This window comes from Ranitomeya imitator, chromosome 4, assembly GCF_032444005.1.
Source record: "Ranitomeya imitator isolate aRanImi1 chromosome 4, aRanImi1.pri, whole genome shotgun sequence".
NCBI lineage: Eukaryota > Metazoa > Chordata > Amphibia > Anura > Dendrobatidae > Ranitomeya > Ranitomeya imitator.
The window spans coordinates 183,514,456-183,539,081 of record NC_091285.1 but is presented as its reverse complement, the minus strand read 5'-3'; the positions used below and the strand labels follow the sequence as shown (position 1 = coordinate 183,539,081).

The following is a 24,626-nucleotide window of genomic DNA, read 5'->3' as shown; positions in this document are numbered from 1 at the left end:
CACCTCAGTATATACATGTTTGAATCTCCCTTATATATGGTATACACCTGTATGTTATCTCCTGTATATAGTATATACCTTTATGTCATCTCCTCCTGTATATAGTATATATCTGTGTCATCTCCTCCTGTATATAGTATATACCTGTATGTCATCTTCTATATATAGCATATACCTGTATGTCATCTCCTCCTGTATATAGTACATACTTGTAGGTCATCTGCTCCTGTATATAGTATATACCTGTGTGTCATCTCCTCCTGTATATAGTTTATACCTGTATGTCATCTCCTCCTGTATATAGTATGAACCTGTATGTCATCTCCTCCTCTATATAGTATATACCTGTGTGTCATCTCTCCTGTATATAGTATATATCTGTGTGTCATCTCCTCCTGTATATAGTATATACCTGTGTGTCATCTCCTCCTGTATGTAGTATATACGTGTGTCATCTCCTCCTGTATATAGTATATACCTGCGTGTCATCTCTTCCTGTATATATTATATACCTGTGTGTCATCTCCTCCTGTATATAGTATATACCTGTGTGTCATCTCCTCCTGTATTAGACCTCGTTCACACGTTATTTGGTCAGTATTTTTACCTCAGTATTTGTAAGCTAAATTGGCAGCCTGATAAATCCCCAGCCAACAGGAAGCCCTCCCCCTGGCAGTATATATTAGCTCACACATACACATAATAGACAGGTCATGTGACTGACAGCTGCCGTATTTCCTATATGGTACATTTGTTGCTCTTGTAGTTTGTCTGCTTATTAATCAGATTTTTATTTTTGAAGGATAATACCAGACTTGTGTGTGTTTTAGGGCGAGTTTCATGTGTCAAGTTGTGTGTGTTGAGTTGTGTGTGGCGACATGCATGTAGCGACTTTTGTGAGATGAGTTTTGTGTGGCAACATGCGTGTAGCAACTTTTTGTGTGTCGAGTTGCATGTGACAGGTTAGTGTAGCAAGTTGTGTGCAGCAAGTTTTGCGCATGGCGAGTTTTGCGCGTGGTGAGTTTTATGTCTGGTGCCTTTTGAGTATGTGCAAGTTTTGTGTGAGGCAACTTTTGCATGTGTTGCAAATTTTGTGCATGTGGCAATTTTACCGCGTGTGCAAGTTTTGCGTGTGGCGAGTTTTCCATGAGGTGAGTTTTGCACTTGTGGCGAGTTTTGCGTGAGCCTAGTTTTTGCATGTGGTGAGTTTTGCGCGTGGCGAGTTTTGAGTGGCGACTTTTGTGTTTCGACTTTTATGTGGCGAGGTTGGTGTATGTGTGGTGAAATGTGTGCTGAGGGTGGTATATGTGTTCAAGCACGTGGTAGTGTGTGGCGCATTTTGTGTGTGTGTTCATATCCCCGTGTGTGGTGAGTATCTCATGTCAGGGCCCCACCTTAGCAACTGATCGGTATATACTCTTTTGCTCCATCGCTCTCATTCTTTAAGTCCCCCTCGTTCACATCTGGCAGCTGTCAATTTGCCTCCTACACTTTTCCTTTCACTTTTCCCCATTATGTAGATAGGGGAAAAATAGTTTGGTGAATTGGAAAGCGCGGAGTTAAAATTTCACCTCACAACATAGCCTATGATGCTCTCAGGGTCCAGACGTGTGACTGTGCAAAATTTTGTGGCTGTAGCTGCGACGCCTCCAACACTTTTCATTTCACTTTTTCCCCATTATGTAGATAGGCGCAAAATTGTTTGGTGAATTGGAAAGCGCGGGGTTAAAATTTCACCTCACCTACGTAGCCTATGACGCTCTCAGGGTCCAGACGTGTGACTGTGCAAAATTTTGTTTCTGTAGCTGCGACGCCTCCAACACTTTTCCTTTCACTTTTTTCCCCATTATGTAGATAGGGGCAAAATTGTTTGGTGAATTGGAACACGCGGGGTTAAAATTTCACCTCACAATATAGCCTATGACGCTTTCAGGGTCCAGACGTGTGACTGTGCAAAATTTTGTTGCTGTAGCTGCGACGCCTCCAACACTTTTCCTTTCACTTTTTTCCCCATTATGTAGATAGGGGCAAAATTGTTTGGTGAATTGGAACGCGCGGGGTTAAAATTTCGCCTCACAATATAGCCTATGACGCTCTCGGGGTCCAGACTTGTGACTGTGCAAAATTTTGTGGCTGTAGCTGTGACGGTGCAGATGCCAATCCCGGACATACATACACACATACACACATTCAGCTTTATATATTAGATTTTTTCCTTTGGGCACCAATTTTAAGTGAGTGCACCACTATTGACTGTTTGGACTATCCACAGGATGGCCAGGATTTCATCACCTATCTACAGGATCGCCTGGATCTCACCTATCCACAGGATCGCTTGGATCTCATCACCTTTCCACAGGATCGCTTGGATCTCATCACCTATCCACAGGATCACCTGGATCTCATCACCTATCCACAGGATTGCCTGGATCTTATCACCTATCGACAGGATCGCATGGATCTCATTACCTATCCACAGGATCCCCTGGATCTCATCACCTATTCACAGGATCGCCTGGATCTTATCACCTAATCACAGGATCGCCTGGATCTCATCACCTATCCACAGGATCACCTGGATATCATCACCTATCCACAGGATCGCCTGGATTTCATCACCTATCCACAGGATCGCTTGGATCTCATCACCTTTCCACAGGATCGCTTGGATCTCATCACCTATCCACAGGATCACCTGGATCTCATCACCTATCGACAGGATCGCATGGATCTCATTACCTATCCACAGGATCCCCTGGATCTCATCACCTATTCACAGGATCGCCTGGATCTTATCACCTAATCACAGGATCGCCTGGATCTTATCACCTATCCACAGGATCGCCTGGATCTTATCACCTAATCACAGGATCGCCTGGATCTTATCACCTATCCACAGGATCGCCTGGATCTTATCACCTAATCACAGGATCGCCTGGATCTTATCACCTATCCACAGGATCGCCTGGATCTTATCACCTATCCACAGGATCACCTGGATCTCATCACCTATCCACAGGATCGCCTGGATTTCATCACCTATCCACAGGATCGCTTGGATCTCATCACCTTTCCACAGGATCGCTTGGATCTCATCACCTATCCACAGGATCACCTGGATCTCATCACCTATCCACAGGATTGCCTGGATCTTATCACCTATCGACAGGATCGCATGGATCTCATTAGCTATCCACAGGATCCCCTGGATCTCATCACCTATTCACAGGATCGCCTGGATCTTATCACCTAATCACAGGATCGCCTGGATCTCATCACCTATCCACAGGATCACCTGGATATCATCACCTATCCACAGGATCGCCTGGATTTCATCACCTATCCACAGGATCGCTTGGATCTCATCACCTTTCCACAGGATCACTTGGATCTCATCACCTATCCACAGGATCACCTGGATCTCATCACCTATCGACAGGATCGCATGGATCTCATTACCTATCCACAGGATCCCCTGGATCTCATCACCTATTCACAGGATCGCCTGGATCTTATCACCTAATCACAGGATCGCCTGGATCTTATCACCTATCCACAGGATCGCCTGGATCTTATCACCTAATCACAGGATCGCCTGGATCTTATCACCTATCCACAGGATCGCCTGGATCTTATCGCCTATCCACAGGATAACCTGAATCTTATCACGTATCCACAGGATCGCCTTGATCTTATCACCTATCCACAGGATCGCCTGGATCTGCACTGATCGGTAGTACTAGGAATTTGTATTGCCAAAAGAGCACTTACTATGCACTTACCATTACTATGAAGGACAGTGCTAATGCCCAACCCGTTCTACTCTACTGCATGGATACTATTGATTGGACCCTCTCTATCCATAGGATAGGATAGAACTTGGTTTTCATCGGACAATCTCTTTAAGCCATTTTTACAATATGGATTCCAACATAATTGTAATTTATTCACAGTAAATGTTTACATGTTACTCAGGCCCCTATAGATAAGTCTTAAGAATTGTCAGGAGGAATACACAGCCACATTTGAGAGCTAAGTCACTTATTGGGATTCTTGCTGTAATTTTGATAAAACACTTTTATCTGCTGCAGCTTGGCTATGTAGTCTTCGATATTCACGAACTCCATCAATTTCATACCCCACCATGGATTGGCAGCTTTTTGCCTAAGCACAGCATAAGTAGAAGGTGATTAAATACCTGGGCAGTGTTAGACAGAGCTCATCATTGAGAAGACTAGCAGAGCTGCAGCAAGTATAACAGTCAAGTAAGTGACCCAGTGCTGGAGTCTTGTTTCTATTTTACGCTGCCCTCAGATTGGGAAGACAAATTCCCGTATAACCTGCACTTGCACATTCAGCAAAGCCGTGTTTCCAAAAGATAATGCTTGTAATCCATCTAAATGTGTACATATTTCCCTGCATCACTACAAACAAGCATCAGATAGTTTAAATATGGAAGACGCTGCTCGCAGACTCCAACGTTTATATATTCAATATGGTCAGATGATATTTGCTTCCTAAAATCAAAATGACAAATCCTATTAAAATCTACTGAATTATGGAACAAGCATTAAGAATGTGAAGAGGTCGCACCGTTCTCTCTTTATTGAATTTCCAATGCATTTGGCTGGTAGCAGTATAATTTTGAAGGACATCATGGTCCATGCAAATTGCAGAAGTGGAGCTCTGGGCTGTTGGGTAAGAACTTTGAGTTTTATTCTTCGGTGGAGGAATAATCTGATATTGTGCCACCTACAGATATTTCACTGCTGTCAGGGACAGGACATTTAAATCAGTAAAAAGCTTCTAAATGTGCAGGCGGGATTTAAACACAGAATATTCCAAAGCATTGGACAGAAGTTTAGATATGAAGATTACCAAAAACTAGTGACATAATTAAAGGGAATATGTCAGCAGTTTTTTGCTATGTAATCTGACAGCAGCATGGTCTGAGCTGAGATCCTGATTCCAGCCATGTATTTCTTCCTTTACTTGGTGCAGGATTGTCGCAGAATCACTTTTCTCTGCAAATCAGTGCTAGAGGCATGGTTGGACTAGCAAGCACAAGGTAGCTAGTCGGTAATAATCTCCTGCTGATAAAACACTGAAAGGAAACAAACAAATGGATGGGATACAGATCTGACAAATCAGGCCTAACATGAAGGATTTGTCTACCAATAGACTGCTGGGCTTGTGATGACTTGAATACAGAGGGTTCAGCCTCTAAAATCCATAGCAATCAGAACTTATTGTCAGAGGAGTTGCATTAAAGGAGTTAAATTAAAGGCAATCTGTCAGCAGGCTGTTGCTATGTAATCTGAGAACAAAATGATGTAGGGGCAGAGGGCCTGATTCCAGACATGTATCACTCACTGGGCTGTTTGGTGTAGTTTAGATAGAACCCCTGTTGTATATGTAGCAGTGGGCAGAATGCCAAACTGTGTAAAACCCTGCCCATTGCACTGATTGGCAGCTTCTTGTGTGGGGGCGTGGTTACACGGATTTGCCTGACTGGTCTACACGTGAGACCTAGTCCTCTAGTGATAATCACCTGCTGATAAAACACTGATTGTATTGAAACTACAGCAAGCTGCTTAGCAAGTGACACATATCTGGAATCAGGCCCTCTGCCCCTACATTTTGCTGCTCTCAGATTGAATAGCAAACACTTGCTGACAGATTGTCTTTAATGCACAGCACTAATTACAATGAATTGGAGACCATAAACCCCAGGGTGAGAGCTGTTAACACACAGAGTAATGAGGAGAATCTAATATCTGACCCTAGAAATGACTGGCCTCTAATCGCACTTCACTGATAGCATTTAACCAGCTTATTACACATGATTGCAGAGAATACTCAGCGGGTTTTATGTCAAAGACCTTTACCATAATAACTGCATAATAAAGTAATCATGGATTCGCTAAATATGCCAGCATTACGTCAAGTAGCAGCAATACTGTAATAAAAGATACGGCTATAAACATTATTAGGATTGGGCTTTCCAATAAAAACTGGGATTTTCTGTCTTTTTTATTGACGACATTGGTTTTTCGGCTTTGACAATATGCATCTAAATTCTCCCAGTGACCGAATGGAAATCTGCGTTAATTTTCTCCACTGCGCTCTACAAAGAAACTCCCAAATACTAAATGGAGACGCTGCAAATGAGCAGCCATTGCTTCATTCCTTGCAATGCAAGACGGGGCTCCACTATGGAGATTTGAGATCCACTTTTTCTTAGACATTTACGCCACGTGCTGTAAATGTCTGAGATGGGAATACCCCCCTTTATCATCCGGATCTGCACACGCCAGCTCTCGTCCATAATGCGCGCACTTTACATTTGGCCTCAGGGTTACCTGAGAACGTATGGAGAACGTGCATCAGAAGTTGCTGCGTCAGGAAGGTTCACTGACCCCATGAGCATTTCCCTCGCTTACCTAGAAGATTGCATCCCCAAGGCCTTTTTTTACAGCCTGACCCTGTACACAACACCTCTGCAATGGAAGAGCACTTGCAGCATTGGTCTAACTCAGGGGAATCCTACACCGTGCCCAGCACATAGGTATGAGGAGTCAGGGGCCATGCGTTAAATGCAGGGGGACGTCATGGCTTAGCTTTAAGCTTATAGAAGTGGCCTATTTTCGGATCCTATATATTGATTCATGAGTACTTTCGTGTTACGGAACCACTCAGCACTCAGAATATGTTGTGCAGTCATATGCATGTATAATAGGTTCCATGTGAGATGCATGAGTCCACAGGCTGCGCCCCTGGGCAGAGGGGACAAGATATCCCCCTTCTGTCCTCCCCCCACCTTTGTAATTCCCACAGTAAATATTGGCAGGCTCTGGCCCCCTGCGGCTATTGTAATGTATGTCTGGCCTGCCCTCTGTATCTGTGTTATATATTCTGTGTCCTGTGGGTAAAGTGTTGTCAGACTGGAAATACGTGGAGAAGCAGTGATCTTTTATATGCTCCCAGGTAACCAAGGAATTCCAGCCAGCGTCCTTCATTCAGACTCCAGCCAAAGCAGAGTGGACCTCCTGAAACACGGGGTGGTACTGAAAGAGGTACCCCAGCTTGGTAGACCCCGCTACAGTCATGGCTTAGCTTTAAGCTTATAGAAGTGGCCTATTTTCGGATCCTATATATTGATCCCTGAGTACTTTTCCCCTTGCTTTGATGCACTAAGTTACAGAATGTATAGAAAGCTTCACTACTCACAATGGCCTTCTGCCTCCTCCGCTGGATTTGCCTCTGGCTCAAGCTTCCAGTCTGTCTCTCTTCATTGCTTTCACACCTGCTTAAAGACACATAAAAAAAAAATCAGTAAAGATATTTTCAGTCTATTCCTACAGTCAATTTCTATTGTCAGCACACACAGAGAAGCCATAAGGAGTATTATGCAAAAGGTAAATGTCGCGGATATGAATAATTTAGCGGCATAGCTTATGCTATTGCAGGAAACCTCTGGGCCATCTAATTTACTGTGACCAGATACTAGGCATCCAGCACAAGCATCAGCAATATTACGGTATGGCAGGATGAAATGTTAGTAAAAAAAATATCTCGACGGCGAGCAGAATGTAGAAAGCGGGCGCCACCTGGCACCTACCCCGATCTGCTGCCGTCACTAAAAGCTATCTGTAGACATGCACCATGCATAAGATTGAGCGCATGCAAGCACAGCGATATATATATATACTGTACCTATGTGTCCTCTTGCTGTCGGATGAGCTGATAACTCTAGCAGTGGTGGCTTGACGATAGCTCTGTAACTGGGATTGGGGGCTCCTTCTAGAACACGACTTTGCCCTAAGAGGTGACAGGCAGGCCTCGTCAGGAGAACTGCAGTCGCTGTCCTCAAAAACCGAGTCATACTCAGGGTTAATACATGTAACATCATCCTCTTCCTCTTTAAGAGTATTATCTGGAAAGCCAAAATGCTTAGTGAGACTGGCTCGAATCTCATGATCTTTTAAGACTTTGGCGTCTTGTGTCAAAGACCCTTCGGTGATTTTCCGCTGTGATGCTGGAGGTATGTGCTGCTTCTTTTTCTTTTCACCACAATTTGGTAAATCCAGAGACTTCAATATTTTTCTCTGGAGTACAGTTTCCGATTTCGTAACCTGGCAATAATCATGGTCTCCAAAAGATCGGGAAAATGGCCTTTTATTTCCCGGTGAGGGAGAGTTTGCTGGAAGGGACTGTGAGCGACTCAAATGTGCATATAGTTCGGTTCTCTCTGGCTGCTTCTTTGAAAGTTTCCTATTGACAGACAGAGTTACTTCGGCTTCTTCTCCTTTAAAAGACAGGAGTGAACCTCGAGTTACAGATTCCGGATTGATCTCTGGTTTGTACAGGTCTTCTTCCGCAGGCTTGTATGGTGGAGTAGTGGGTGGCGTGAGTCCTTTTGGGAAAAAAAACAACAAGATTATTCTTGCCCCAAACGCCTCCATTACTTATTTTTTATGTTTATTTTTCAGATCATCTTCAGCCCCTGCATCCATCCCTGTGCTGTATCTGTCCACAAAAACACCATCTAGAGCAGCAGTCCCCAACCTGTAGGTCAAAAGCCACATGTGGCTCGCGGGCCCGTGATGTGTGCCTCGCGGCTCTCTAGGAGTTTGATGCATTAGCACCAGGTGGAGCAAACAGCCATTAAAAGCAGATCTCTAGATGGTGAATTTTGTGTGTAGCCCTGCACAGAAGGGCACATCTGAATGGGGGTAAGATAGGAAACCCTGGAGCTTGGCATACTGCCTAGGTGTGATTTTAGTGGAAAAGCAACTAGGATCGCTGTGATTGGCTGTTCAATTCTGAACAACCAATCACAGCGTTTTCAGTGCTTCAGGCAATTTTACTGCCTGAAACACTGATGTCCAGCCTATGATTGGTTTTACAGCACCGATCATAGGCTAGAGCCTAGCAACGACAGCATCCCCAGGCCCAGTGTTAATTAGTGCAATCGGACAATGACGTTGATCGCACCAATCAGAGTGCACCGAGGCGATGTGACCTCAGTTTGACTGCCATGCACTTTCTCATTCTAGATTTGGATGCGGAAAAGTCAAACTTCTGTTCTGTTGTGCTGTGTTGGGCCTTCTGGTTCCACAGACTTTTTGAAGGAAGCAAACGAGTATACAGACACTACAGTATGGGATCACAGCTGATTCTTTCTGTGAGGTAAAACATAGTATAGAAACTGGCAGTGAAATGTTTTACCTCACAAAAAGAATCAGCTGCGTTCCTCTGCTGTGCTGTCTGTATCCTCTTTTGCTTCCTTCCTTGCCCAGGAGATTTGGTATGAGCAGACCATGTTCCTGTACGGTCAGACACGGCCATTACACCATACACAGCAGGGGCACATTTATAAGATTATCTCAGCACAGGAACATTTTATTTAAACACATATAATTGTGGAAAGTATTATTATTCCAAGATCTATTTATTAAAATATACTTTGGTTAATGGCATAATCCCTTTAAGACAACCAGATTGATACTTATTGGGAAGTCCTGCAGGGGTGATTCAGTTATTATTGTTAAACTAACAGTAAAAAGCCCCTAAAAAGAGGAAAGTACATGCTAACAACAGACTCCTAATGAAACACACATAGAACAGAATACAGTCCTTACCTGCAGTCCCACACAACTCAACAGTAAGTCCTTGCTCGAACGTCCTCTTTTCAAATGTAGGGCTGCTGCAAAAGAGCAAAAAGAAACCCATTTTGAAGCCAAGCATTGCCAAACTAATGCGCTAAGAATACAAAGGGTATTTCTGGCTTCTGCGCCTAAATTTTCAATAAATGCACAGCCATTTTTGACCAATAGAAGGTGAATTGGGGTATACCCCTTTCAATTATCAAAGTTAAATTTACAAAATAAGCATGGTATAAAAAAACAGACACTTTCAATACGATAAATGAAGAAAGACAAGCTTCATAGTGAAGAAAAAAGGCCTAGAAGGGTAAATACGAAAGGGAACTCTTTTACCACAAGGTGGCAGTGTGAAACACTGAGCATGTAGGGCAAAATGGATAACATGAAGAATTATATTGGTACAGGTGCTTAATTTCCACAATGGGCATTTGTGGAAAGACTGAGGAAGGCCTTTGTGTTTCTTTCTTATAGGTGCTTCATCATCAAAGACAGCTTGTCAGGAATTTAAAAAAATATATAAAATTGGCTTGTAAAAAAATAGCTGATGATTGCATATAAGACAGGAGTATATAAAGTGCTTACGTTTCAGTTGGAGACAATGGAGAGCATCCGGTATTATCTGAAAGTATAAAAGTAAATTATATTATTGGAATATAATGAAATACATCTAGGAGCAATACTCATTTTCTCCACTGGATGGTGCTAAAGCCTATAGAAACCTAATGAGAACACCAGGTCTGACTCGAATGCCAAAATCCCAATTACCTGTACTATGCGAGAAAGGATTATTAAATGTGGATGCAGAAACCCACACTGATCCTTTCTCCTAACGGCATTTTTAATGTAATTTTTGTATAAGTTCTGACGATGAATTCTTAAGCTTATTGTCTGACTAGGTAACATATGACTGGAGGAAATAAAGGTCTCTAACAACCAACCAACCACCAAATGAAATATATTCTTTATCAATATTAATTAAAAAGGTAAAAAAAAATGAACATACCCCCCCATAACAAAAAAAAATGAAAAGGAGTGATATCCATGTGTCATTACCCTGACAAACCGCTATTAGGCTTCTCTAGGGTGTCCTAAGGTAAGATGACACCGCCAAGCGGGGTGCCAATTTTGCCAACATCCGAGGTCGGGTAGGGTGATTGTTTAAGGTACATTGTTGAGAGAAAGTATCACTCCCTCCCCATATCCCCTCCTATGTGGCTACTCTATACAAAGTAGTTGACATTGATTGTGGCCCTGGGGCCATTTACGACTCCTTTTCATTTTCTTTTGGGGTATACTAATTTTTCGGCTTTTTCATTAATATTCATTGCCATGCTACGAACTGCCATTCTCATTGCTCATTTGATTTGTCATGAGACTATCATAATAGTGAAGTCTGATCACAGTGCACCAATATTGAGTGAGAGCACAAAGCCCCTCTGAAAAATTTCTAGGCTTCCTGCTGTAGTTTTGATAATATACGGTGGATATAAAAAGTCTACAAAAACTAACAAAACTAAAATGAACTTATGGTCGCATAAGTGTGAACACCGTCTGATAGCTGGGGATGTGGTTGCGTTCATGTGAAGGGAGTCTGATTAACCCCATAGAAAGTCTAGCTTTTCTAGTAGGAATTTAATGACTTTTTTAGTTTCATGTTACAAAAATCAGCTTACAACATAGCAAAGGGATCTCATTGTTGAAGGTTATCAGTCAGGAGATGGGTACAAATAAAATTTCAAACGTGTTAGATGGTGTGATCCAAAACTAACACTGATTTAATCCTAAGTCTCTATTAAGTGTAATAATCACATTATTTTCTAATATACTTTAATTAAAAATTCCCTACCGTTCCCTCTCTACTCTCTCTGCTTTAGTTTTTTTTTCTTTTACCAGCTTCCTGTTTGATGACACTTTGTTTGGGAATACCCAGTACATGGTGGGATACTCAAACAAGACATCATCAGGGGGAAAAGACTGCAGTCACTGCCTCAGCTTCTGTATCCTCCCTGAAATGAAGTGTTATCAGTGACTTCCATCTCTGGGGCTGGGCTAGTCCCTGCTCTACTGAGCATGCATCATTACTCATTACCAAGGTATGTTTTTGTCATTGTGCACTATTTTTTTCAATGCACAGTAACAGCACACTCCCACATCGGCTCTGATGAGAAGTGAGAAGTCGGCAAAAGATCCAACTAAGCATACGTCGGAAGTGAACACCAGCATATGCTCAGTAGAGCAAGGACTAGACTAGCCCCTGAAATGGACATCACTGATGCTTATTTTTTAGGATAGGGACAGCAGCCTCTGTCCCAGAGTATGCCAGCATGCACTGGGGATTCTCAAACCAAGTATCAGCAAACAGGAAGTTGGTAAAAAAAAAAAAGCAGATAGAGGGAGTAGAGAGGGAGTGGTGGAGTATTTTTAGCTAGATTACATTATTATATTACACAGAGATTTATGATTAAATCAGTGTTCTTTTGGACACCCCTTTAAATTTGCCACAACAGTGACATTTACCTAAAACTGGATGTTCCTCAAAAATTGCTGAACAGACAAGAAGTAAATTGGTCCGGGAGGCAGCCAAGAAACCTACAGCAACATTAAAGGAGCTGCAGCAAGTTCCAATAAGTACTGGTTGCTTAAAGCATGTGACAACAAGCTCTCGTATTCTTCATATGTCTGGCCAGTGGGTAGGGTGTCAAGATGGAAGCCTTTTCTTACAAAAAAAAACATCCAAGCTCAGTCATGTTTTGCCAAAATCTATGTCTGCCAAAAGCATGTGGGAAAACGAGTTACGGTCTGAAGACTCCAAAGTTGATCTTATTGGCCATAATTTCAAAAGGTATGTTTGGCGCATCACCAGAAGTACACCATACCCAGAGTGTAGCATGGTGGATGTAGCATCTTTCCTTGGCAGTCAATTTTCTCTGTAACTGTTCCTCCTGGTGTGCAGCAATGTCGCCAATTTCAAACTGAGTGAAAGAGGATACTTTCTGTGATACAGATGTGAACAGAGAACTAGTCCTTTGAAAGTTTAAGTTTATTACCTTGTTCGTTCTGCTCTTGTCCAAACTGGCACTATAGAAAACTAAATCACACCTTGCTATCAGTCAGATTAAACTCTTGGATTACACAGCACATCATGGTTTTCGAATCTGCCTTACCTTGCGGATGACACTGTTGATTGGCAATGTCACGTTGTACTTCTAGGGTATCACTCTGAAGGATGTCTAGATCCTGTAGAGCTCTATCCAGTTCTGTTTGGCCATTTGCTTCATTTGACTCTCCAACTTCAATTTCAGCAACCTGCTCATCGTCAACAAAAGGTTCCACTGTCAAACAGAGGTTCTGTGCTGCCGGGAGCTGGCTGTCTGCATCCGTTCGTGCTATACATGTCTGTGGAGAGGTTTCAGTAAACCAGAACTCTGGATTTAGTCTGCTCGAACGTCTCACATAAACAGAGCATTCCTGTTTAGAGGCAGATTTATTGGTCACCTGCTCTTGAGCAATATGTGCTGAGCTTCCAGAACCTGCTCCCATACATCGGCCCTCTTTCTTGAGAGCCAGATATTGCTTTTCAGTTTTCTCCAATACAGGTTTAATCCCCTTCTCTAACCCCCCTTCTATTTTATCTTCTGGCAGACGACTGCAAAATAAATTTGAGAATGCTGCATATACTGGCTGTGCCAGCCGATATGGCTTGCTCACGTCCTCACAAATGTCCCTCGCTAGGAGTTCTTTCAATATTGAGGACCCAGACTGGGCTCGCTTTGCCCTTTTAAACATGCCCAATGTAAGACAGTTTCCTTTGGCATTTGCCAAGTTCACTTTGATTCCACAATTATGTAGGGTTTGTGTGGAACCACTTTTAGCTCTCTTTAAGAGGCTGTTAGATTGCTGGTGCTTCTCATCACTATGATGCTTTTTGGGTGGAAGGCAGTAGGTGTGCATATACCGGATGAGGTCTACCACTGCTTTCTTTTCCTTCTCACAAGTGAACTGTGGATCCTGTTCATGTAAAGTATACAATGGCCAGGAGCTCCCAGACTCATCTTCGCTGAGCTCCTCTTCATTCAGATCATTTTCTCCTTTATTGCTTTCATCCTTAACTGCAGGTTGAGGGACACACGTGGTTGATACCAAATGTCTGTGTAGTTCACTACAGCTTCTGCCCTGTGCTTGAGGAATGCAGGTCAGTCTTTCTGTTGGACTCTCCACCTGCAAGAGAATTTTTGTTATTACAACTCAAAATCGGAAATAACCAGCATCTGTCGGCATAAATGGCTCCAACTCTCCATAGTGTAGTTGAACTGCTATGTTGGCCGAATGGGTCCACTCTCAAAAGTGTAAACTGTTATATTGGACGATTAGGTCCACTCTCAAAAGTGTAAACTGTTATATTGGACGATTAGGTCCACTGTCCAAACGGTATCTAAACTGTTATATTGGCCGACTAGGTCCACTCTCCAAACGGTATCTAAACTGTTATATTGGCCGATTAGGTCCACTCTCCAAAATGTCTCTAAACTGTTATATTGGCCGACTAGGTCCACTCTCCAAAGTGTATCTAAACTGTTATATTGGCCGACTAGGTCCACTCTCCAAAATATATCTAAACTGTTATATTGGCCGACTAGGTCCACTCTCCAAAATGTATCTAAACTGTTATATTGGCCGACTAGGTCCACTCTCCAAACGGTATCTAAACTGTTATATTGGCCGATTAGGTCCACTCTCCAAAATGTCTCTAAACTGTTATATTGGCCGACTAGGTCCACTCTCCAAAGTGTATCTAAACTGTTATATTGGCCGACTAGGTCCACTCTACAAACGGTATCTAAACTGTTATATTTGCTGGATGCTTTAATATAGGCTTTTAAAAAATTTCACAAACTATTAAAGCATATGACCACACTAATATCTGTATGGATAAAGGAAAGACTGGAGATGCTTTCAGTTTAGAAACGCTTTTGTACTATGCCTTTATTCTAATTTATACTTTGCACTCTAGCACTTTACCGCGGGGCTCTTCTTGTCTCATGCTGACACCCACTCTCGCAGATGAGGATACTACCCTACATTAGGTTAAAGGTTAGGCTTTAATTATGCGGGTTGGGTCATTTTGTGTTTATAATGCTTGTTGAGTTTTGACCTTTCATAATATTCCAAACCCTTGGGCATAACATTAAGGGATCTGTATAGTGCTGCTGAGAACCACTGATCAGTGAAAACACCACTCCGAGTGCGCAGCTGCTGCTTGAGCTGTGTGCACAGAGCACTGTACAGACTCAGCAGTAAGTAATGTATGAAGCCATAGACGTATTATTGAGCGACTCCACCACTCTGTGTGCACTTCATACAGGAGCTGAGCACTTCAGAGTGGTGTTCTGACCAATCGGAGAAGGTCTCAGGACCGGAACCACCACTGACCAACAAAGCTATACAGCGACTATCAGGTATAAAAACTTTTGTAAAATGACAGTCACACTTTAAGAATGTGGTCATACACAATGATAAAAACAAAGAGATAAAAACTACAAGGCTGACTTTACCTTCAAACATTGCCGCTGAAGACGGACCTTTGAGGTTCCTTGATGTCGAGAACTGCTCTCATTGTGTGCATCAGAGCCTGTGGGCGTCTGTGCAGGAGAAAGAAGCAACTTCCTAAGCTGTAAAACATGAAGTGAAGACACATCAGAGACCATACATTGAAAATGAGAAAATCATAAGTACATGTTGTAAGCGCGGCGGCACTAAGATACTGGCATGTCTTTAGTTGCATAAGCGAACTGAACACAGCAAAAGTGGAGGCATCAGCTAGTCTAATAATTGGATATTAATACGTGTCTTATTTATATGGCAGTGAGAAAAAATTGTCGGGATCATGACACCACTTGCGTACATCATATATGTAAGTGGACTGCACAGCTACCAAGAAATGATCGGGAAACACTATACATTTTCTTCTATTTATGAATAATGTCGTATACGGATAGTAAGTTGGCAGTAGGCCGTTTACTTTTTTTAAAGGGGTATTCCTATCAGGAGCGGTCACAGACAGAAAAGGGTCCTTGTATAAGAACAATATATGGGCGCTTTGCAGTCATATATCATAATGCACAATTGCACCTGATTTGGAGGTAGAAGTGGGTCCCTTTAGTTCTTAGGCCCCTGTGTGGTGGCACAGGTTGGACCAATAGTATGTCGCCTCTGATGCCCATCATAGCCATTGGCTGTTTCTAAACTTCTATCCAGTTGTAACCACCGCAGAGGGACAGGTATTTTCATTTCAGACATGGAAATATGCTTTTTATGCTGTCTGATAGCCCTTTGAACATATACAGCTCTGGCAAAAATTATGAGACCACCACATCAAATCCCTGTCATGGGCAGCCCAATCTCCAGACCTGAACCCCATTGAAAACCTCTGGAATGTAATCAAGAGGATGAAGGATAGTCACAAGCCATCAAACAAAGAAGAACTGCTTACATTTTTGTGTGAAAGACTGGTGGAAAGCATGCCAAGACGCATGAAAGCTGTGACTAAAAATCATGGTTATTCCACAAAATATTAATTTCTGAACTCTTCCCGAGTTAAAACATTAGTATTGTTGTTTCTAAATGATTATGAACTTGTTTTCTTTGCATTATTTGAGGTCTGAATGCACTTGGGGGGTTTTCTTAATTTTCACCATTTTTCTTGATCAGCAAAAAAATGCAACATTTATTGTTAGGAAATTCGCAGACGTTGTCAGTAGTTTATAGAATAAATGAACAATTTACATTTTACTAAAAAATATACCTATGAAGAGAAAATTCAGGCAAACTGAACATTTTGCAGTGCTCTCTTAATTTTTGCCAGAGCTGTGTATATATATATATATATATATATATATATACACAGCATGATCTGTGTGTGTTTATATATTTAAATTACTACTCACAAATACCTTATATTGCAAAAAAAACAAAACACAAAATTTAAAAAACGAAAAATTTTAGGCTCTGTGCACATTGTATTGTGGTTTCTGGCTTAAATGGAAACCACAATGATGTGACTTACAGTGCCAAAATGTGAATGTAGCCTTAGGCCCTGCTCACATCATGTTTATGCTGTTTGGCGAGTGAATATCCTTGAAAAAAAATGGCAGCCAATATTCTGAGGCCCAAACAACAGCGAGGAGCTAGCGCTGTCCCTGGCAGGGGAGGTTACCTGCTTTGTTATTGGTATTCAGAGTATTTGGGGTCCATATTAATACCAGTGGAAAACTAATTTAAATGTATATGCTTTTAATTTGTTTTTGGTAGGAGATAGAGCAAAAAAAAAAAAAATTAACTATCCCCCATCATCCAACGCTCATATGTGGCCCAAAGAAGAGACCTGTGACTAAAGAGGTAGAGGGGAGGGAAGAAGCAAAAAATAGGTACACACTTTATATGTTTATTAGTGATGAGCGAGCGTGGTCCAACAAGGTGTTATCCGAGCATGCTCGTGTGCTAACCGAGTGTCTTCGGCGTGCTCGAAAATATGCTCGAGTCCTCGCAGCTGAATGTCTCCCGGCTGCTAGACAGCCACAACACATGCGGGGATTGAATAACAAACAGGCAATCCCTGCAAGTGCTGCGGTTGTCTAAGAGCCGCGAGACATTCAGCTGTGAGGTCTCGAGCATAGTTTTCAAGCACGCCGAAAACACTCGGTTAGCACACGAGCATGCTCGGATAACACCTTATACCAGCACGTTCACTCATCATTAATGTTTCTGTACGTTTTTACAATTAAAGGACGCAGACACAAGCATAAATCTGTATACTTCGGTCAACGTTTTAGGGTAAATGTTAAACGCATATTTAATTGTCGACACCGAATATGATATCAACAGGGCCTCATAGTAGTTAAATCCAAGAAATGAACCATGTGCCACCCCTCATTATTCAATCCGCATAGTAATTTTAACAGGACTACTTTTAAAGTGTCCCTGTAAGGCTTAACTCACAATGAAAAGATAGCTATAATGGAGAAATGTAATTGTTACAATTTACTCCACACTAAAATTGAAATACACTAAGGACATGAATTTAAGAGAAAAAATACAGGTGCTTCTCACAAAATTAGAATATCATCAAAAAATGTATTTCAGTTCTTCAAAACAAAAAGTGAAACTCATATATTAGATAGAGTCATTACAGAGTGATCTATTCCAAGTGTTTATTTCTGTTAATGTTGATGATTATGGCTTACAGCCAATGAAAACCCAAAAGTCATTATCTCAGTAAATTAGAATACTTTATAACAGCAGCTTAAAAAAATGATTTTAAAATCCCAAATGTTGGCCTACTTAAAATGTTTGTTCAGTAAATGCACTCAGTACTTGGTCTGGGGCTCTTTTTGGATCAATTACTGCATCAATGCGGCGTGGCATGGAGGCGATCAGCCTGTGGCACTGCTGAGTTGTTATGGAAGCCCAGGTTGCTTTGATAGCAGCCTTCAGCTCGTCTGCATTGTTGGGTCTGGTGTCTCTCATCTTTCTCTTGACAATACCCTTATAGATTCTCTATGGGGTTAAGGTCAGAAGAGTTTGCTGGCCAATCAAGCACAGTGATACTGTTGTTTTTAAACCAGGTATTAGTACTTTTGGCAGTGTGGACAGTGGCCAAGTCCTGCTGGAGAATAAAATTTACATCTCCAAAAAAGCTTTTCGGCATAGGGAAGCATGAAGTGCTCTAAAATTTCCTGGTTGATGGCTGCGCTGACTTTGGTTTTGATAAAACACCGTAGATCTACACCAGCAGATGACATGGCTCCCCAAACCATCACCGATTGTGGAAACATCACACTAGACCTCAAGTAGCTTGGATTGTGTGCCTTTCCACTCTTCCTCCAGACTCTGGAGACTTTGATTTCCAAATGAAATGCAAAATTTACTTTCCTTGTTAAGTGTGTCTATGACTGCCTTTTGGACATCTGTCAAGTCAGCAGTCTTCCCCATGATTGTGGAGCCTATAGAAACCGACTAAGGCACCTTTTTAATGCTTAGGAAGCCTTTGCAGGTGATTTTTGCTAAGTATTCTAATTTACTGAGATAATGACTATTGGGTTTTCATTGGCTGTAAGCCATAATCATCAACATTAACAGAAATAAAAACTTGAAATAGATCACTCTGTTTGTAATATGTAATATGAGATTCACTTTTTGTATTGAAGAACTGAAATAAATTAACTTTTTGATGATATTCTAATTTTGTGAGAAGAACATGTAACTATTAATTACAGTCAATAATGCAGCCTCTTTAATATTACCTAGAGACACAACCGCAATGATTATATGGGGAGAATTTAATATAAAAGCATAATAAACAAATCTGGCTCTCATAGTTTTAGGAGCTGATTACAGCTTTGTAGTAATATTACATGGAACTGGACAATTGGAACTTCTGTGTTTATCGCCAAATTACATTATCCCCTGCAAATAAAACATCATGTCATACATATAATTCCAGCAGCCAGTTCTAGGGTATTGGAAGACTGTCCCATGTGCGTGAACATGTGAACTGCCCCTTAAAAAGAAATCTAGGTCCTGGATACTAGTAAGAACATATTACACAAACAACATATGGATGAGTTTTGTATATTTTTAAAGCCTTAAATGAAAAAATTCAGACCTTTGGTGCCTATCATACCCATGCAGGCGGCTATTCAGGGCCTCATCCATTTCCACTTTAAACAGTAGGAAGTGATTCTTACTATAGACAGCTCATCTTCAGTTTCTAGACCCTTAGGGAACTCAGCTGGGCGGCTGGGTTTTGGCGAAAGGGCAGGTGCGGGGTAGATGTCCCCATCTTCAGAGGATATGAAGGCTGAGAAGTTGATATCATCTTCCTGAAAATCATCTAGTGTCTGTGTGAGGGCCGCCAGTAAGGCCTCATTTTCTCCATCAATCTAAAAAAGAGAAAAAGTGACATTAATATTTAGCACTATGTATGGTATATATACAGTATATTTATGTCCGATTTATTAGAGGCGTTCTGCTCATCACAGTTATATAATAATATAGCAAAACTAAAATGGATGTGATATGTATGGCTTAATTACAGGATGTCACATTTTGAAGCCCATCTATAAAATAAACCCAAACAGGAATGATCTTTTGGTGAGGGATGTAACAGATCTATTATGAACCGAGATGGTTGTGGTACAGTTTGTCAGATCTACTCTTTTAATCTCCACATTATAATGCAAAAAGCAGAATGCAGCTAATCAAATGTTCTAATTTCCAACATGTATTATCCAGCTTCATTAATGTCATTTCACTAGTCATACACCCAATTACCATATAATGTCTACAGCCAAAGACTCACCACGAAAAAAAAACAGATTCTCAGTGTTCTCAAGAGAAGAGTAAGCCACTGCCTTTCACATCTCTTATCTTTCTTGAGAGCAAAGGATCTAGCGTGTTAAAATGAATATGCCCAATCCTTCTTTTATCTGACATCTGCCATATTAGTTGGGTTAGCCAGTTCTGACAAGGTTGGCAGACTCAGCCCGAGTTTGTCCAATGTGTGGCCACCTTAAGTGTATGAACAAGAGGGAAGGAGTTTCTCTGGCAAGTTGGTGGGTATTAACTTACATCAAGCTAAACCAAGACATGCCCTTTAGCCAAAATTAACCTTTCAAGTAAAAATGCAGATAAAGATACTAAGGCTCAGATTCATCATGACTGATGTTTTGTACACTAGTCTTGATTGAGTGTGCCGGAATAAGATACCCCAAATTCATTAAAAGGCATGTACATCTTTTAGATGCTGTGCTAAGGAACATAAATGTATGATAGCCAGTGATGAATTTGTCAGGTGTACTTGGCCAGGCCCCATCCCAACCGAGCTCTGCTCAGTTCTCAAAAGTGTTTGGAGCTGTCCTAAGGTGTGGTCAGGAGAGACAAATATCCGCCATGTATGTGCATGACAGAGGGGTGGTCATGAGAGGCAGATACCTGCCATGTATGTGTATGACAGAACACGTGGTCAGCAGTGACAGTTATCTGCTATGTGTATGACGGAAGGGGTGGTCAGGAGAGACAGATATCTGGCTTGTATTCTTATGAAGTAAGGTATGGTCGGGAGAGACAGCTGTCTGGCATGTATGTGTATGAGGGAAGGGTTGTTCTGCAGAGACAGCTGTCTGGCATGTATATGTATGAGGGAAGGGTTGATCTGGAGAAACAGCTATCTGGCATGTATGCGTATGACGGAAGGAGTGGTCGGAGTGGTCAGGAGAGGCAGATATCTGCTATGTATGCGTATGAGGGAAGGTGTGGTCAGGAGAGATAACTATCTGGCATGTATGCTTATGAAGTAAGGTATGGTCGGGAGAAACAGCTGTCTAGTATGTATGTGTAAGAGGTAAGATGTAGTCGGGAGAGACTGCCATCTGGCATGTATGCCAAGAAGACATAAGGGATGGTCGTCAGAACAGTTATCTGACATGTATGTGTATGAGGGAAGGGACAGTAGGGAGAGATAGCTATCTGGCGTGTCTGTGTATGAGGGAAGGGTTGTTCTGGAGAGACAGCTGTCTGGCATGTATGTGTATGAGGGAAGGGTTGTTCTGAAGAGACAGCTGTCTGGCATGTATATGTATGAGGGAAGGGTTGATCTGGAGTGACAGCTATCTGGCATGTCTGCGTATGAGGGAAGGTGTGGTCAGGAGAGGCAGATATCTGCTGTGTATGTGTATGAGGGAAGGTGTGGCCAGGAGAGATAACTATCTGGCATGTATGCTTATGAAGTAAGGTATGGTCGGTAGAGACAGCTGTCTAGTATGTAGGTGTATGAGGTAAGATGTAGTCGGGAGAGACTGCCATCTGGCATGTATGCCAAGAGGTAAGTGGTGGTCGTCAGAACAGTTATCTGACATGTATGTGTATGAGGGAAGGGACGGTCGGGAGAGATAGCTATCTGGCATGTCTGTGTATGAGGGAAGGGTTGTTCTGGAGAGACAGCTATCTGGCATGTATGCGTATGAGGGAAGGGTTGGTTGGGAGAGACAGCTATTTGGCACGTATGGTCAGCTTTAACAAAAATTTCCTCTTGTTCTACGAATTCTTAATATTGTTCCATAATTCTAATATGAACCTCAAGGTGATTATGCACATTACTCTCCGCTTCTAATTTGTTATGGTTATATTCTTGTTCTGACTATTTCCCAATGTTAACGGGTTATATTCACTAGAAAGACAATTTATAAAGTAAGAGTAAATATACACGTCACTCATGTTTAGAGTCGGCTACACACTATGGTCAGATCACCTTAATAATGATAAAATCAATATCTACAATGCACACTGCGGGGATTTATTCCTAAAAAGGGACGTCTGACCTACAGCAACAGATTTATAGGTTGTCGGTATGAGACATTTTGTCATACAGTGTATTAGCTCATGAAAAATGGGGACTGAAAACTGCCCTGAAACAAGCAGTGCACTTATATTTTATGTGGACTTTCAGACCGTTTCTCGTTTATGTCTCCCAGTACCCAGATGAGTGCTCTAAAGCAGAGCTTGGGTTTATTGAGAGATCGAGATGGAATTGATTTGTTTATTCCACAAAGAGGAAAAGCTTTCCGCTTCTTCGGCAATTTCGTTTCAAACTCTAAGCCATTTCCAGAGTTTGATGCTTGCGTTTTCTGTAACCTGCCGGTAACCTAGCTCCCAAATCCCCTTAGTCTTCTTACAGACTTTGCTGCAGTCTCCGAGACATCAGAGGTGTTTAAACCCAAACTCCCAAACAGGCTGTACGGTGCATTTAACAGATCCTCAGAGAGTCCAAATCCATGCTGACAAATGAGAACCTTAAATTTAGGTGGAAAATTCATTCAATAGTCCTCTGTGTAATCCAAACCTGATGATGGAAACAAACTAATTGGTTGGGAGGAAAATACCGTAAGGGTATGTGTCCACGTTCAGGATTGCATCAGGATTTGGTCAGGATTTTCCATCAGTTTTTGTAATCCAAAACCAGGAGTGGGTGATAAATACAGAAGTGGTGCATATGTTTAAATTATACTTTTCCGCTAATTGTTCCACTCCTGGTTTTGGCTTACAAAAACTGATGGAAAATCCTGACCAAATCCTGATGCAATCCTGAACGTGGACACATACCCTTATAGAAAAAGAAAGGATGTACTTATGCTATACTTTGTAATGATTGCTTCCGATCACTGGTCCATGTAAACATAGTAATGATCAGCTGAAAAAGGAGCCTAAAAATTGCCCAATAAGGGATGTGTTACATCGTATTAACGATTGTTTATCCCCAGAGATGCATGGAGCCTTAATTGAGCGCCCATTGTTCACTGGCCAGCATAAACCTGCTTAAGATAAGGATCCTCGTGAAGGGAGTAATAACACCGATCCGCCCAGTAGCCTCTTGGTGTTCCCATAACCAGTCAATCTATGTCTATGTTTAAGTATTAGTAGCTGTATGGACCATATGTCTTTCCAATGAGCTATTTAAAATAAGTGGATATGTAAAGAGTCCGTATTCACCTGAAATAGTTCGGAGTCATCGGTGCTGTACTGGCTGGACTCATTCTCCGACTGATCATTACACCACTGTAACTCATTAAAGCAGCTGTTAGTGTCGAAATCACTGGCATCCAACTGGGACAGATCGATCTCGGGGAAGTCCAGCGACAGAGACTCCTCACCAGGCTCCTAAAAGAGAAGCAAAAGACACATGATGATGATAAGCAAAATGACTCGCACTACAGGGCATCAGGAAAATCCCATTATTGACAGCACAGATAAATAGCTTTGGAGGCCTCCGACATCTAGCACAGAAAAAAAAAAATATGTTCCAAAAGTCAAGACTGCACTTTGAAAGCATAAATGACCTGATAAGTAAGGGGGCTAACATATTACTCCATACCACTGGGAGTGCAAAACATGCATTTTGCCAATCCTCTCTAGAAAGAGGGCAAAAGTTGACAGAGCTGCAGATCTTAAAAAGGAAAAGCAAGCTGGGCACACTTTCCAATGTAAACCTGATCACACACATTAAATGGCTGACCCATCAATTTTGGTGGGATACTCAGAGCAGACCATGTCATGTGAATGGGGGTGTCTCCCCATTCTCCAATGGCTGAACCTAGGGTTCCCATGTATTTGGGAATTAGGTTGGGAGGGATAGCAGTCTTAACCGTATGATCAGTTTCAAGCGACCCTGCATGCTGGCACTTAGGGGCATTATACAGTTTGTCATGTGTCATCACTCTACCGGATGCTTTTTTTTGCATCCCACGGTCTCTTCCGCTGAGACTAGGGTTTCAGTCCTACTGCATCCAATATTGCAGTGGCATAGGTAGCAATGGGAAGTATAAACCTTATGACTTACCTCTGCTCTCCTCAATGCACAATACATATGAGGACTACAGTTGAGCAAATTTTTCAAAATTCGGTTCCGATTACGATTGGCAGCGAATATTATTTTTGCAATATTCGTGGAACATAGCCGTACGTCATTGGAGTCAATGGGAGTAGAAATTACAGAATATGTTCGGAACCAATCATCAAACAAATTCGACACAAATAGGGTAGCAATATGGCACCAATATGGTAAATTCATATTTGTCGACCAAATTTGTTCAATTCTAATGGTGACTATACGTGATAAATGTATAGTCATTTTTAAGTGCTAAGGTGGACGATCCCTTTAACACTCTCCAATACCAAATTCTGCAGTTGCCTGGGCATAAAAGGCTCCTATTGCATTCATACGCATTTAGCTATTATGAGTTGCCAGACTGGGAACATTGTATGCTATCTATTCCCAGCATTAAAATAGAAAACTATTCTCAACACTGGAAGACCATTCTGTGACATTTGTCTGCATATCGAATTGCACATAACCTAACAGCATTTCACTAGATGACCACTAAGGAAATCTAATGCTAGCCACAGATA

General features: G+C 41.8%; 1 protein-coding gene across 1 annotated transcript in view; it reads right to left on the bottom strand.

Moving 5' to 3' along the window:
- The window catches only part of PPARGC1B (PPARG coactivator 1 beta), a 118,677-nt gene that overhangs the window by 3,269 nt on the left and 90,782 nt on the right, over positions 1–24,626 (bottom strand). The window contains exons 2-9 of the mRNA XM_069764157.1: positions 23,211–23,378; positions 19,412–19,606; positions 15,221–15,337; positions 12,833–13,886; positions 10,251–10,287; positions 9,645–9,709; positions 7,717–8,416; positions 7,231–7,306 (exon numbers count right to left, since the gene is read on the bottom strand). Of these exons, the coding sequence (XP_069620258.1) occupies positions 7,231–7,306; positions 7,717–8,416; positions 9,645–9,709; positions 10,251–10,287; positions 12,833–13,886; positions 15,221–15,337; positions 19,412–19,606; positions 23,211–23,378 (2,412 nt within the window). The remainder of the gene's footprint in view (positions 1–7,230; positions 7,307–7,716; positions 8,417–9,644; positions 9,710–10,250; positions 10,288–12,832; positions 13,887–15,220; positions 15,338–19,411; positions 19,607–23,210; positions 23,379–24,626) is intronic.